Source organism: Micromonas commoda, chromosome 8 (assembly GCF_000090985.2).
Source record: "Micromonas commoda chromosome 8, complete sequence".
Classification (NCBI taxonomy): domain Eukaryota; kingdom Viridiplantae; phylum Chlorophyta; class Mamiellophyceae; order Mamiellales; family Mamiellaceae; genus Micromonas; species Micromonas commoda.
Genome location: NC_013045.1, coordinates 446,970 through 460,016, shown reverse-complemented (window position 1 = coordinate 460,016; position 13,047 = coordinate 446,970). Strand labels below are relative to the sequence as shown.

Below are 13,047 nucleotides of genomic sequence, written 5' to 3'. Positions count from 1 at the left end.
GGGTGCGCGCGCGACCAGATGTATGTGAAAATCATTACGTCTGTGTAACAAAGTAGTCAACTCTTGCCGCTCAGCATGGGAACCCGCTTCACCATGTCCTCCTGCGCCCGCGCCAGCCTGTCCATCGTCTTGATCGCGAGCTTCATGTCCGACTTTTGCGTCTTCATCTCCCCCTCCAGCGCGGTCACCGCCTTCGCCATCCCGTTCAAACTCGCGCGAAGCTCCCGCACCTCCCCGGCGAGTTTGCCTCGGGCCTCACCGCCGGCGACAACCTCGGCGGCGGTCTCCTCGACCTTCGGCACGACGCCCTGAAGGAGCAGCTTGATGTCCCGGACCCGCGCCTCCGTCGCGACCGCCTCCGTGGAGAGCCGGCCCACCCAGTCCACCACGAGCTTGAGGTGCGTCCCGGCGCATTCCCTGCAATGCGCATCGACGCTCCCGGCGGTAACGGATCCATCGCACCCGAGCTCCTTGTACGGGCAGACGGCGGGTTTCATGTCGCACTCGGTCGCCATGTGATCCCTCAGCGCCGCGCGTTTGACGTCCGCGCCGCATCCCTGGGGACACACGAGCAGCTTGTGGGGGCACGACGCGTCGTGCGCCCCCGCGGAGTTGGCGCCGACAACCTGCACGCATCCGTGGTTTTGGCACTCCACTGGTCGAAACGCGCATCCTTCCTTGTGCGCCAAAAGCTCCTCCGGACTCGCGAAGGCTTCCTCGCAGTGCGCGAGCCCGCGCTTGTCGTACGCCAAAAGAAGGGTTCGCGCCGCCCTGCTGACGTCGGCGGCGGCCCAACCGTCGCCTCGCGCGACGTCCGCCTGAAGGGAGGCGATCGAATCCTCCTGCCAAAAGTTGAGGGTGAACATTCCGCGCTTCCCTGCCGTCCACTCGTTGATGTTCGCGGACAGATTGCTGAGGATGGTGTCGGGTTTGACGCCCTGCTCGAGCTTCTCCACGAGCTCCGCGGATAGGGGACCAACCTGGGCCTTGGGGTTAGCGAACGGCTTCATACCCGTCTGATACACCGCGGCCTTGCAAGCTGCGTCCACGAGAGCCTTCCCAATTCCGTCACGAGTGGACCAGCACATGTTGGAGCATCTACACGCGCCGCGATCTACGATCTGAACTTTCTCTTCATCGGTTCCGGGCTCGCCCCTAACCCCGGGACTGTTCAACTCAATCTCTGTCATCATGCTGCCAGCGGCGGGCGCTTTCACCGCGCGGATCTTTTTATGATGAGAAAAAAGTACGATCGTGGGCCCATATAAACAAGATCGGGCGCGAGCGCCTACGAATGCTGCTCTCGGTGATCTTCAAGACTCCCGAAGTGAGTGCTAAATGAACGTTGAATTCAAAACCGAACTAGGACTACGATCGCCACGTTCTCCCCGCGGGCGTCACACGTGAAGCACCTGCAGGTTTTTGCCGAATGCGATGGCTATCCAGTCGGTTTGCGTCGCGCTCCACTGCAGCTGACTGATCTCCGCCCCCGCGTTGTACGCCAGCATCGGATCCATCCCGTCCTCCCCGGGCTGCGCCACCGACGACAGGTCCCAAATGAGCGCCTGCGCGTCGTCCCCGGCGGTGCATATGTTCCTCGAGCTGTGCGGCGCCCACGCCAGCGTGTTCACCGCGGCTCTGTGCTTCTTCAGCTCCGCCACCGGCAGCGCGGGCACGCGAATGTCCAGCACCACAACCTTGGCGCTGTCCATCTCCATCGTCGCCATGTACCTCGGGTTCTGCTTGTTCCAACCCAACCTCAGCAGCGGCGTGTCCGGCGTCGGGGACTCGTAGACGATCGTGCTGTGGTCCTTATCCCGCAGGTCGAACACCCTGACGCTCCCGTCGGCGGAGACGCTCGCGAAAACCTCCGGCCCGCCCCACGCGATGTCGTACACCTCCTTGTCGTGCGCGATGAGCTGCGAGTCAACCGTCTCCTTCTCCAGGTCCCAGATGGTGCACGTGGTGTCCAAACTGCTGGTGCCCACCCTCGCCAGGTTGGTGGTGCTCCAGTCGAACGACGTGAGCGGCGCGCAAAAGTCGCTGTTCTTGTTGTTGTTCAGGAGGCTCCGCAGGTGCACGCCGTCGTCGCCTATGCGCCAAACCCGCAGATAGTCGCCGCTCGTGGCCAGTAAGTCCTCGCTGGTTCCCTCGGCGTCTGGGACGAACATGATCTTCGTGCACGGGTACGGGTGGTCGAACCTGTGCGTCGGCTCCGCCGGAAACTCCCGTCGCTGCTCGTCCAGCGTGATGATCTCAACCTTGTTGCTGTACTCCTCCACGAACGACCCGAGCGCGAGGCGGAACCTCTTGTCCTGCCTCACCTGTTGAATGCGCGCGCGGGGAGGGGGAGGTTTATATCGAGTGAAGCGTCAGCGGGTCACGTCGCGGGGCGGGGCGCGTCGGTCGACTGCCGGGCGCGTCCTCAAAGTCGCGTCAGCAGCGGATCTTGCCGGGTCAGATTGGGTGCAGGCGAGGGATCGGCCCGGGCGGGGAGGAACGCGGCGGGACGGAGCAGAGTCATCGACGGGCACTCACACTCCAATTCATCGCGTACACGAGCCATGGCGCCTCGTACGTGTAAATCTCGGCGCCGCTCTGGCCGCTGCCCATGGCCGCCATGGTGCCGCGCGCGAGTGTCGCAGATAACCAAACAACAGCAAGACTGCAAAACCCGCTCTGTGGCTCCGCTCGCCCGGTGCTGACGCACCCGCATCTGCGATTTTATCCTCATCACGGCGCCAGCCTGGGTTCGCGATTTGGGCGTTTGGGTTTGGGCGCGACCCTTCGAAAAATTCCCAGCAGAAAATCTCGAGTTGAATCCGTGGTTCCCGCGCCCGTCCCGCCAATCAGATCAAAATTTGCGAGTCCGAGGGGCGGAGAAGTTTGAAGACGCGGGCTTCATGCGGCCACAACCGCCTCGCGCGACACACACATCGAAACAAGAGCCATGCAAATTTTCGTCAAGACTCGTAAGTCGACCCGCCTCCATCTCCCCCGACCCCCCTCGCGCCCGGTTTAGTCCTCGCCGCGCGCGTAGCTGCGCGACCCCGGGCCGCCAGATCTCGCGGCAAAAACGAGGACAAAAGCGACCCTCGGATTCGTTGACAAGACCCGGCGACGGGCCCTCCTGATCGCGTCGAACGCGACCTGACCGATCTACCCCCTCTTCCGATACCTCTGTGCAGTCACCGGCAAGACCATCACCCTCGAGGTGGAGTCTTCCGACACCATCGACAACGTCAAGGCCAAGATCCAGGACAAGGAGGGTGAGTCACCGGTTCGATAATCGGCCCCACGTGGCTTATTTTGAACGCGCGCTTGAATGCGACGCGTGCGCCGGGCGCCCGTGAAATCGCGAAGACCCGACCTCGCGTCGACAACAATCGATGTCGTTCGTTTGGCTCTCATCGTTCAATTCCCCGCGCCAGTCTCGCTCGATCTCGCACGCTCTCGCCCAGATCTCACCCGATCTTGACCCGTTGACGGGGGTGCCCGTTTTTTACTTTGAATTTGGATCCAAACGAGGTGACCCGACGCTGACCTCTCCCCCCTCTTTCCTTCAGGCATCCCCCCTGACCAGCAGCGCCTGATCTTCGCTGGCAAGCAGCTCGAGGACGGCCGCACTCTCGCGGACTACAACATCCAGAAGGAGTCCACCCTCCACCTTGTGCTCCGCCTCCGCGGTGGTATGCAGATCTTCGTCAAGACTCTCACCGGCAAGACCATCACCCTCGAGGTCGAGTCTTCCGACACCATCGACAACGTCAAGGCCAAGATCCAGGACAAGGAGGGCATCCCCCCTGACCAGCAGCGCCTGATCTTCGCTGGCAAGCAGCTCGAGGACGGCCGCACTCTCGCGGACTACAACATCCAGAAGGAGTCCACCCTCCACCTTGTGCTCCGCCTCCGCGGTGGTATGCAGATCTTCGTCAAGACTCTCACCGGCAAGACCATCACCCTCGAGGTCGAGTCTTCCGACACCATCGACAACGTCAAGGCCAAGATCCAGGACAAGGAGGGCATCCCCCCTGACCAGCAGCGCCTGATCTTCGCTGGCAAGCAGCTCGAGGATGGCCGCACTCTCGCGGACTACAACATCCAGAAGGAGTCCACCCTCCACCTTGTGCTCCGCCTCCGCGGTGGTATGCAGATCTTCGTCAAGACTCTCACCGGCAAGACCATCACCCTCGAGGTCGAGTCTTCCGACACCATCGACAACGTCAAGGCCAAGATCCAGGACAAGGAGGGCATCCCCCCTGACCAGCAGCGCCTGATCTTCGCTGGCAAGCAGCTCGAGGATGGCCGCACTCTCGCGGACTACAACATCCAGAAGGAGTCCACCCTCCACCTTGTGCTCCGCCTCCGCGGTGGTATGCAGATCTTCGTCAAGACTCTCACCGGCAAGACCATCACCCTCGAGGTCGAGTCTTCCGACACCATCGACAACGTCAAGGCCAAGATCCAGGACAAGGAGGGCATCCCCCCTGACCAGCAGCGCCTGATCTTCGCTGGCAAGCAGCTCGAGGATGGCCGCACTCTCGCGGACTACAACATCCAGAAGGAGTCCACCCTCCACCTTGTGCTCCGCCTCCGCGGTGGCAACTAATTGCCCTAAATGCCTAGCATTCGGACGCGTGCGTGATTTAAATCGCTCAGACAGTGCGCCGGCTCACAGTTTTTGTTCGTGTGCCCGGTGACTTTCTCTGTCTGGCGAAAACTCCACCGAAGACGATGACGAAAACACCTTTGTAATACGCATACGCCTTGAATCAATCAAAGAATAAAGTCTTGCGACAAACAATCACAACCCAGCCTCCTCTGCAGCGGCCGCGGCCGCCACTTCCCTCGCGGCGCGGTACTTCTCGTCGGTTGCCCACTTGGAGTAATCCTTGGCCAACCCGTTCAAAAACACGCTCTGCAGCGCCTTGAGCGTGGTGCGCATCACCGCGTCTCCAACCTTCTCCGCGAAGCTCTGCGGCAGAAGCGCGAACGGCCCCGGGGGATCTACTCCCACGCCGATGTCCGCCCATCCCACGATGCACGACTGTCCGTCCTTCAGCTTCTTGGCCCCCACCACCGGCGCCGACGCCCAGCCGGTTCCCGCCTCATCCTCTCCGCCAGGTCCCGTCCGGCTGGGCACCGGGCCCGCGTCGGTACCGTCGCCGCGGGACCTCCACCTGAAGCACGTCGTCCCGCGGAACACGAACAGGTCGTTCACGCCGAGCTCCTCCACCGTCTTCCCCTCCACCCGGCACGAGATGGCCTCGATGAGGACGCACGGGCCGTGGAGGACCACATCCTCCCGCTCCGGCCGGCCCATCGGCGTGGGCGCCGGCGGGGGCGCGGGGCACTCCTCGGGCTCGTCGTCGTCGTCAACGCACTCCGCCTTGATGGCGAGCTCCGCGAGCCTCGCTGACTCGTCCGCGCGCCACTCCGGGGTCTTTCCGCCCGGGTGCCCGCTCTGCCCCGTCCACGTGGCAACCTCCTCGCCGTCGCCGATGAGCCGCACCCTGACCCGCACCACCGGCTTGACCTCCAGGCTGAGAAACTTCAACCCGGGAATCTCCAGCTGGAACAAGGTGCGGTCGCCCGGCACGCGCTTCATCTCCGCGCCCATGGGCAGCTCGATCCCGACGTACTGATCGACAGGGAGCCTCATGTAATTAGACAGCGAGTACGCCGCGTCGTCCACCTCCGGGGTTGGCACGTTCACCTGCAGCGCGCACCGCAGGTTGCTGGGGTACACGACGCCCTTGTTCTCCTCGACGGTGGCCATGCGTGTGCTGCTCGTGGCGACGTTCTCCTCGGCGGTGGAGACGGAGACGCGGAGGCACCGACGCGACCGGCTGGAAGCGGCGTTTCCCCCCCCTCTGGGGGTGCCGCCGGGGAGCGCGCGGATCGTTCGCGCGCGGGGCGCGGGCGCGGACTTGCGGACCGCGCTCGGGCGCACGGTCGTGGCCCATGAGACCATCGGCGTCGCGGACATCGAGACAAGGTTCACTCGACACTCGACGCGCTCCTCTGTGCGAGGCGGCCACCTCGGATCGAACGCGTCAAAGAGAGCCACAAACTTTGCGGCTCCCGTTTCCGAGGGGACAGGACCCGGAAATTTCGTGCGGTTCCAAGCCGGAGTCGAACCAGCGACCTAACGATCAGAGTGCGAGATGTGAGACCAATCCGCGACTGGAGTCTAATCATTATTTTTTTCTCGCGCAGCAGCACCGCCGTGCTTCTCTCTCAGTGGAAATCCTCCTGCGTCACCGCGCAGCTGAGCCCCGCGCCGAGGTGCTCCGCCGCGGCCGCGTCCATCGAGCTCTTCCTCCCGTGATGCCCCGCGCCGTTCGCCGGGGAACCCCCGCCGCCGCCGCCGCCCCCGCCGTCCTGCGACCACCGCGGCGTCCTCGCCCACGCGTCGCCGGCGCTGTGCCTGGTCTGGTTCTGTCGAGCCAGCCTCGCCCTGAGCGCGGCCGCGGCCTCCTGCAGGGCGATCTCCCCGGCCACCTTGAGCCTGATGGCCTCGACGTGCGGCCACGTGGCGCGTTCCCCGTTGCTGATGAAGTGCGCCATGTCAGCCTCGGACGGCTGGTGGAGGATCCGGAGGTAGTCGGAAAACTTGAGCTCGGGTAAGATGGTGACGTGCCCACGGAAGTCCTGGACCAGTATGCCCTGAAGCGTCCGCACCATGCGCAGATTCAGCAGGTCAACCTCCAGGAGCTTCTGCATGCCGTACTTGATGTTGAGCAGGAGGAAGTTTGCAACGCGGAGCAGCTTGATCACCGCGGCGCGCCTCTCTCCCGACCGGCCCATGTGCCGAAACCTCCTCCCGCCGCCCCCGTCGTCCGCGAGGTGGAGCACGAAGTTGATGTGCGGGTTTACCTGCGACACGATGAAGTTGTTGCAGTTGAACAGCTCGGTGAGCCTCGCGGCGGGTATGTCCGCGGTGATGGTGCCGTCGAAGGAGGTCACCCCCGCGGGATGGAACGGGATCAACTCGCCGGTGGCCTCGTCCTTGGCCAACAGCTCGGACGGAGGCATCAAACCGGGCAACGCGCACGACGCATTCACCGCGGTGCGTATCACGACTTGCGGCGACGTGAAGTGGTTCAGGACGAACCCGTGACCCGATCCGACGGAGATTTGAATCGACACAGCCCGCTTGCTGATTGCGAACGCCTCCGCGAAGGTCACGTCGCCAAAGTACGCCTCCGTGGTTCGCGCAAACTCGTCGCCGGACATCAACACCGAGTGCTGGACGAAGTGCAGAATCATCTTCCACACGGGCGGGAACCAGCGCACGTCGTGCCTGTTGCTCAAGTCCGGCTTGATCGTCTTGAGGAGCTCCTCCTCCGGGAACATGGAGATGAACGCGGCGACGATGGAACCGCCAGACGTCCCCGACACAACCTGGGGTAACAGCCCCTCCTCCAGCAGAACCTTGATGACGCCGAAGTGATACATCGCGAGCGCACCGCCGCCGCTGAGGCACAGCGCGGTCCGGCCCAGGCTCCTGTGCGCCTCGGATATCAGGCGGAGCGTCTCCGGGACCCTCGTGTCAAAACCGCCGCCGCCGCCGCCGCGGGGCGAATCTATCCTGTCGCCGCTCGACTTGGGGGGTAAGCCCGGCGGCGGACTCGGGCCCCTCGCGATGGACCCGGGCGGGTCCCCCCTGGGCGAGTCCAGCCGCGTCATCGATCCCGTGACCGGCCCAGTCGCCAGCCGCAGCAACTCACCCCCGCCGTTCCTGGAGGAATCCCGCGCCCCAAACGCGCTAACCGCGGAGTCGTACTCGGGCGTCCCGCAGGTCCCCAGGAACCTCACGCTCCTGCACAGCTCCTGCGTGAACTCCTCCGCCACCAGCTTGGTCCCCGTCCTCGCGTGCCTCAGCCGGAGCAGCCGGTTCATGCCCCCGAAGTTGCGGTGCAGCACCGTCCTCAGCGCAAGGCCCAGCGCAGCCGCGTCGCCGCCCGCCCTCGCCTGCCTCATCACCGTGAGGTAGATCTTGCACAGCGCCGCGTCGTACGCATCCGACGATCGCGACTCGTCCCTCCTCCACTCGTCCCCGCCCTCGCCCAGGTTCGCGGGAAGCTTATCCAACTGCGACGCGACGCCCAGCCACTCCCTGTACGACTTGCAGTGGAACAGCCGCGCCAGGAGCTTGTTCCGCTCCTGGGTCATCACCGACCGCGCGCGCCCGTCGTGGTCGATCACCCCGCTGCTGATTTCGTTCACCACGGTCAAACCGCGGTGGAACCAGTGCGGGAGGATGTACTTGTTCAGGAGCACCGCGAGGTGCACCAGCCCGAACAACACGAGGTTCACGCCCAGCAGGCAGAGCTCCGCGGCGACGAGCGCCAGGCTCAGGCCGTGCGCCGCCGCGTTGGGGAAGCTCGGCGGGAGCATGGCGAGCAGCACGACGACCCCGAGCACCAGGATGAACCTTCGGAACGCCCACAGTCCCATGACGAGCCAAAGCTGCCACGCGGCGAGCGCCCAAAGCACAAACAGCACGCTGCCGAGCACCGAGTAGAATGCGATGTGGAACGCGACGCGCCGGTTGAACCTCTGCCACGCGAACCTGTAAATCTCGATCCCCGCGGGTCCGAACCTTCCGATTTGCTGCTCCAAAGTGTCGCTCACCTTTTGCGACACCTTCTGGACGTTCAGCAGGCTGCTGAACGAGCTGACCCGCTCGCGAAATGTTCCCTTTTCCGTGCCTGCGTCCTTCTCCGCGCCCGCGTCCACGGGGGAGGCGCGGCCCCGCGCTGCGCGTATCCTCATATCGAACGCGCCGTCGCCAAATCTGCCGTCCGAGGGAAGGAACAGGTCCCCGACCATGGGGATGGACCTCGCCAGGCGCCTCACCAACCCCGGTCTGCTGCCGTTTTGGAAGGAGGTGGAAGCGCCCGCGCCCGAGGGAGGCCTTCCGCCGTTCGTCTCGGTCGTTACCGACGCGGACGGCGCGTCGCTCCTCTCTTCGGTCATCTTGGGCGCGGCGGTGTCTCCGGTGTCGACGGAGTCGTCCGCTTTGCCCGCCTCCGCGCCCCTCCCCATCGGCCAGCGCGCCGAGCTTCGAAAAGTGCGTATCTCAAGCAAACCAGATTCCTCAACGGGCCCGAGACTGATCACGCATACGGATTGGCCCTTCGAAGGCCGACGTGGCGGGAAGCCAGATCCTGCCCTGCCGAAGATTTCTGCGGTCATTGCGCTTTTTCGTCGATAATTTGCGCCGACGGCACCCACTCTCACCGTTGCAGGAAACAGCGAGCCAGACACCGACAGAGACTCGATAACATGGGAATGTGGTTAGCCACCGCCAAGTTCATGGCCCAGACCGCGGGCGTCCTCCTGGTACGTCCCGTTCGATCTCGCCTCCCTCCTCTCGCGCGATCGACGATTTAGAGTTAAAATTAAATCCCCCGATCCCACTCGTCGCGCAGGCTGAGACGTACGCGTGCCAGAAGACTGCGGAGTTCATCCCCGACTTCCACGACCACATCTGGGGCGGATCCGCGATATCGTCCGCCATCCCCAAGGGATACGGTGCCGTCATCCTGGTGAACGTCATCGGAGCCTCGCTCGCGCTCGTGACCTTGTCATTCAAGGTCAGCGCCGCTCGCAAGGAGTACAAGGTGGATCTCCCCGCCATGTACGCCACGGGCAAGGACAAGAAAAGCGTCACGTTCAACTGCATCCAACGAGGCCATCAGCAGGCTCTCGAGACCTTCCCGACCATCCTCGCGAGCTCCCTCATCGGCGGCATCCGGTACCCGCTCTCGGTGTGGCTTTTCGGTTGCGGGTACATCAAGGCGAGGCAGGAGTGGGCGAAGGGCTACGCCTCTGGTGACCCGCAAAACAGGTACAGCAACATGTGGGCCAAACACATATGGACCACGCTCGTGGGCCTGCAGGTGGCTGCCATCGCGGTCGCTGTGGAGCTGCTGATTAAGTGAGTTAAGTGAGCGGTCGGTTGAATGGAAAAGCGTTATTCGTAATACCAATTAGCGCTGATGTTCATATCCTATCATACGATGAAGTATAAACATCGAATCTAGTCTTGAAACATAAATTTGTCCCTGACTATTTGCATGTGTCTGTTGTGTGCTCTCATTCTGCATTCGACCGTTTGAGGGCTTTTGAACACGGGAACACAGCTGTCGCATCCGTCGCGGAACACATTCGACGCGACGCGCGCTGGGTTCCCCCGGGCCTCGGAGCATCGCGCGTCTCGAGGATGACGTCATGGTTCGCGGGCTCGTCCGCGGGTAAGTTCTTTGGCCTCGGCGCGGGCGGCGTCCTCTCGTCGTACGTCGCCTACACCCGCTCGGAGACGCATCGCGAGAGACCCCCCGAGAGTCGCGCCGCGAGGAAGGCGCGCGGGCGCGAGGCGGCGCAGAGGACTCCCGCCATGTTCGGCCGCGCGGTCGCGGTGTCGCCCGCGTCCGCCGTCATGGAGGGTGTCACGAACTCGACGGCGCTCCCTCTCCCCGCCGACGGTGCCGCGACGGAGACGGAGGAGATGACCGTGACGCGAAGATCGGTCCAGGTGCTCGCGTCGGAGGACGAGACCCCGACGTCCTCCTCCACCTCCGAGCCCCCGCGCTCGGCGATCCGACGCAAGCACGAGGGACGCTACAGTCATCGCGGCGGCGACGACCGCGCGCGAGGGGGTAAGTTCGCCAGCTTTGGCCACACCGCGGCGTCCATCGCGGCGCCGTTCATCCTCTCCGCGCTGAAAGATCTGCTCTCGCGGCGGTGGCGCCGGCTTCGACGCAAGGACGCGGACGTCCGGCGGATGGAACGGCTCCGCGAGCTGCTCCTGGCGCTCGAGAACTCCGGCCACGCGCTCGCCGTGCCCATCGCCGAGGAGCTCGAGCGGCTCGTGACGGAACGCGACGACGCGTTGAAGGAGCTCGAGGAGCGCAAGCGGCGGAGACGGCGGAGCCCGTTCGGCGGCGACGCCCGCGAGGCGGCGGACCAACCCGCTCAAAAGAGCTCGCCCATCGACCTCGCGGTGGACGTGAGTTTGCGCACCAGGGCCGCGGTGGCGCGGGTGCGGGACCTGCTCACCCCACAAGGGAAAGGAAAGAAGAAGCGTCCCTCCTTATTCAGCCCCGGCGCCACCCCGGCTAAGGGCGCGGCGAACCTGGACTCTGCGAACGCGTCCCCGGAGAACGACCAGGCTCTTTTGACGACGATGGGCGGGTCATCCGACGCCAAGGCTGTCGCGGACCTCGATCGAACCGTCGGGTTTCAGGCGAGGGAGCTGCGGTACCTGCGCATGACGCTCAAGGAGAAGGAGAGGAAGATTGGGAACCTGACCAAACGGCTGAAGGCGGCGGTGGACGAATCCGGGTCCCTCGAGGCGGACAGCGCCGGGAGCTCACCCGCGAGCGACGACGCGCCCAACCTAGACGGCCTCGACTGGAACGTCGTCGCCCCGAGGATCGTGGGGTTTCCCCGGACGGGGATCCCTCCCGAAACGCCGGGCGCCGACTCGGACGACGAGCTTTCGCGGCAGATGCGGAGGATGAGGCGACGGCCAAACTTTGCGCTCGTCACGCCGGCGCCCAACATGGCCGGGAAAAACTCGGACGAGGCGCGACTGAGGCGCGCCAAGTCGAGGGTGGGACGGATCTCTCCGACCGGGAAGCGCGTCGCTTGGGTCGCCGTGGACTCACCGTGAGCGAAGCGTTGACCTGCGCGTGCTTGTTTGCAAATTGGATTGCAATTTCAATGAATGTCATCACACCCCCAGCCGTCCATCACGCCGTCGCCTTGGCCGCCTCCGCCTTCCTCTGCTTGAGCACGTTCTCCAGGAAGTACTCGCCCGCGCGGTAGCTGGACCTGACCATGGGCCCCGACGCCACGTACAAAAAGCCCATATCCTCCGCAATTTTTTTATACGCCTCGAAAGCCTCGGGGGTGAGGTACTCCTTCACCGCGAGGTGCCTCTTCGTCGGTCGCATGTACTGCCCGAACGTCACCACGTCCACCCCAGCCTCGCGCAGCAGCTTGAGCGCGTTCACAACCTGCGGCCTGGTCTCGCCCAGGCCCAACATGAGCGAGGTCTTCGTGATCAAACTCGGCACAAACCGCTTCGCGTCCCGCAGCACCCCGACGCTCTGATCCCAATTCGCGCGTCGGTCCCTGACCTCCGCCTGCAGCTCCGGCACCGTCTCCACGTTGTGCGCGAACACGTCCAGGCCCGACGCCGCCACCTCCCTCACCAGCTCCGCCTCGCCCCTGAAATCCGGCGTGAGCGCCTCGACCAAAAGATTCGGCGCGGATGACTTCAGGCGGCGGATGGTCTCGGCGACGTGACCGGCGCCCTGATCGGGCAGCTCGTCCCTGTCCACGCTGGTGAGCACGACGTAGTCCAAACCCCACGCGGCGATGGCCTTGGCGACGTTCGCTGGTTCCTCCGGGTCGAGCGGCGGCGGCGTCTTGGAGGTTTTCACCGCGCAGAAGCGACACGCGCGGGTGCACGTGTCGCCCATGATCATGATGGTGGCTGTGGCGGTGTGGCCGTCGCCGCCGCCCCAGCACTCGCCCAGGTTGGGGCACCTCGCCTCCTCGCACACCGTGCTCAGCTTGAGCTCCCGCAGCTTGGCCTTGATCTCGGTGTACCTGTCGCCGCCCGGGATCGTCCGCTTCATCCACGGGGGCTTGCGCACGGACTTGTCGCGCAGGTTTTTGGGCGCGGCGAGCGAGTACGCGGTGCCCGGAAGCTCATCTCCCCGGACGAAGTCCCCGAAGTCGGGACCTTCGGCGAGCCTCTCCCTAAACGCCGCCATCGCCTCCGACTGCGCCGCGGACGACGACGTCGCGGAGGAGGACGAGCGACGGGTCCACGCCGGCTCCCTCGGGGTTGCCGAGGCGCCGTGGGTCACCGCCCGTGGCGACGCGGCGAGCGCGCGCGAGAACGCCCCGGACGAGCGACGCGCGGCGGCGATGATGAGCGCGGACATCGTGCGCGCGTGTGGTCGAGCACGAAGCGGGTTGGATCGGGTTCGAAGGGCCCACCGTTCCCTTCCCAGAGTGGTG

The 13,047-nt window shown here is 64.6% G+C and overlaps 8 protein-coding genes across 8 annotated transcripts; 3 read left to right on the top strand and 5 right to left on the bottom strand.

The window, feature by feature from the left end:
* Positions 1 to 56: 56 nt before the first annotated feature.
* MICPUN_60634 (predicted protein) lies at positions 57 to 1,193 on the bottom strand (the record flags this gene model as incomplete). Its single annotated transcript, XM_002507839.1, has 1 exon — positions 57 to 1,193. The coding sequence occupies one exon, from the start codon at positions 1,191 to 1,193 to the stop codon at positions 57 to 59; it is 1,137 nt and encodes a 378-aa protein (XP_002507885.1).
* A 135-nt stretch (positions 1,194 to 1,328) lies between these two features.
* MICPUN_60633 (predicted protein) lies at positions 1,329 to 2,622 on the bottom strand (the record flags this gene model as incomplete). The annotated part of the gene is made up of 2 exons (XM_002507838.1): positions 1,329 to 2,324; positions 2,539 to 2,622. 2 exons carry the CDS (start codon positions 2,620 to 2,622, stop codon positions 1,398 to 1,400), a joined length of 1,011 nt encoding a protein of 336 aa, XP_002507884.1. The 3' UTR covers positions 1,329 to 1,397.
* Positions 2,623 to 2,915: 293 nt separating this feature from the next.
* On the top strand, positions 2,916 to 4,798 carry MICPUN_60632 (ubiquitin). Its single transcript, XM_002508129.1, has 3 exons — positions 2,916 to 2,972; positions 3,189 to 3,269; positions 3,567 to 4,798. The coding sequence occupies exons 1-3, from the start codon at positions 2,951 to 2,953 to the stop codon at positions 4,607 to 4,609; spliced, it is 1,146 nt and encodes a 381-aa protein (XP_002508175.1). The 5' UTR covers positions 2,916 to 2,950; the 3' UTR covers positions 4,610 to 4,798.
* Positions 4,799 to 4,804: 6 nt separating this feature from the next.
* MICPUN_101841 (predicted protein) lies at positions 4,805 to 5,620 on the bottom strand (the record flags this gene model as incomplete). Its single annotated transcript, XM_002507837.1, has 1 exon — positions 4,805 to 5,620. One exon carries the CDS (start codon positions 5,618 to 5,620, stop codon positions 4,805 to 4,807), a length of 816 nt encoding a protein of 271 aa, XP_002507883.1.
* An 827-nt stretch (positions 5,621 to 6,447) lies between these two features.
* On the bottom strand, positions 6,448 to 8,130 carry MICPUN_75538 (predicted protein; the record flags this gene model as incomplete). Its single annotated transcript, XM_002507836.1, has 2 exons — positions 6,448 to 7,603; positions 7,817 to 8,130. Coding segments are annotated over 2 exons (1,470 nt in total), but the record flags the coding sequence as incomplete, so codon positions are not given.
* A 1,391-nt stretch (positions 8,131 to 9,521) lies between these two features.
* MICPUN_73823 (predicted protein) lies at positions 9,522 to 9,863 on the top strand (the record flags this gene model as incomplete). The annotated part of the gene is made up of 1 exon (XM_002508128.1): positions 9,522 to 9,863. A coding segment is annotated over one exon (342 nt), but the record flags the coding sequence as incomplete, so codon positions are not given.
* Positions 9,864 to 10,234: 371 nt separating this feature from the next.
* On the top strand, positions 10,235 to 11,756 carry MICPUN_60628 (hypothetical protein; the record flags this gene model as incomplete). Its single annotated transcript, XM_002508127.1, has 1 exon — positions 10,235 to 11,756. One exon carries the CDS (start codon positions 10,235 to 10,237, stop codon positions 11,684 to 11,686), a length of 1,452 nt encoding a protein of 483 aa, XP_002508173.1. The 3' UTR covers positions 11,687 to 11,756.
* On the bottom strand, positions 11,712 to 13,029 carry MICPUN_60627 (lipoic acid synthase). The gene has a single exon (XM_002507835.1). The coding sequence runs from the start codon at positions 12,969 to 12,971 to the stop codon at positions 11,766 to 11,768; it is 1,206 nt and encodes a 401-aa protein (XP_002507881.1). The 5' UTR covers positions 12,972 to 13,029; the 3' UTR covers positions 11,712 to 11,765.
* Positions 13,030 to 13,047: the final 18 nt, after the last annotated feature.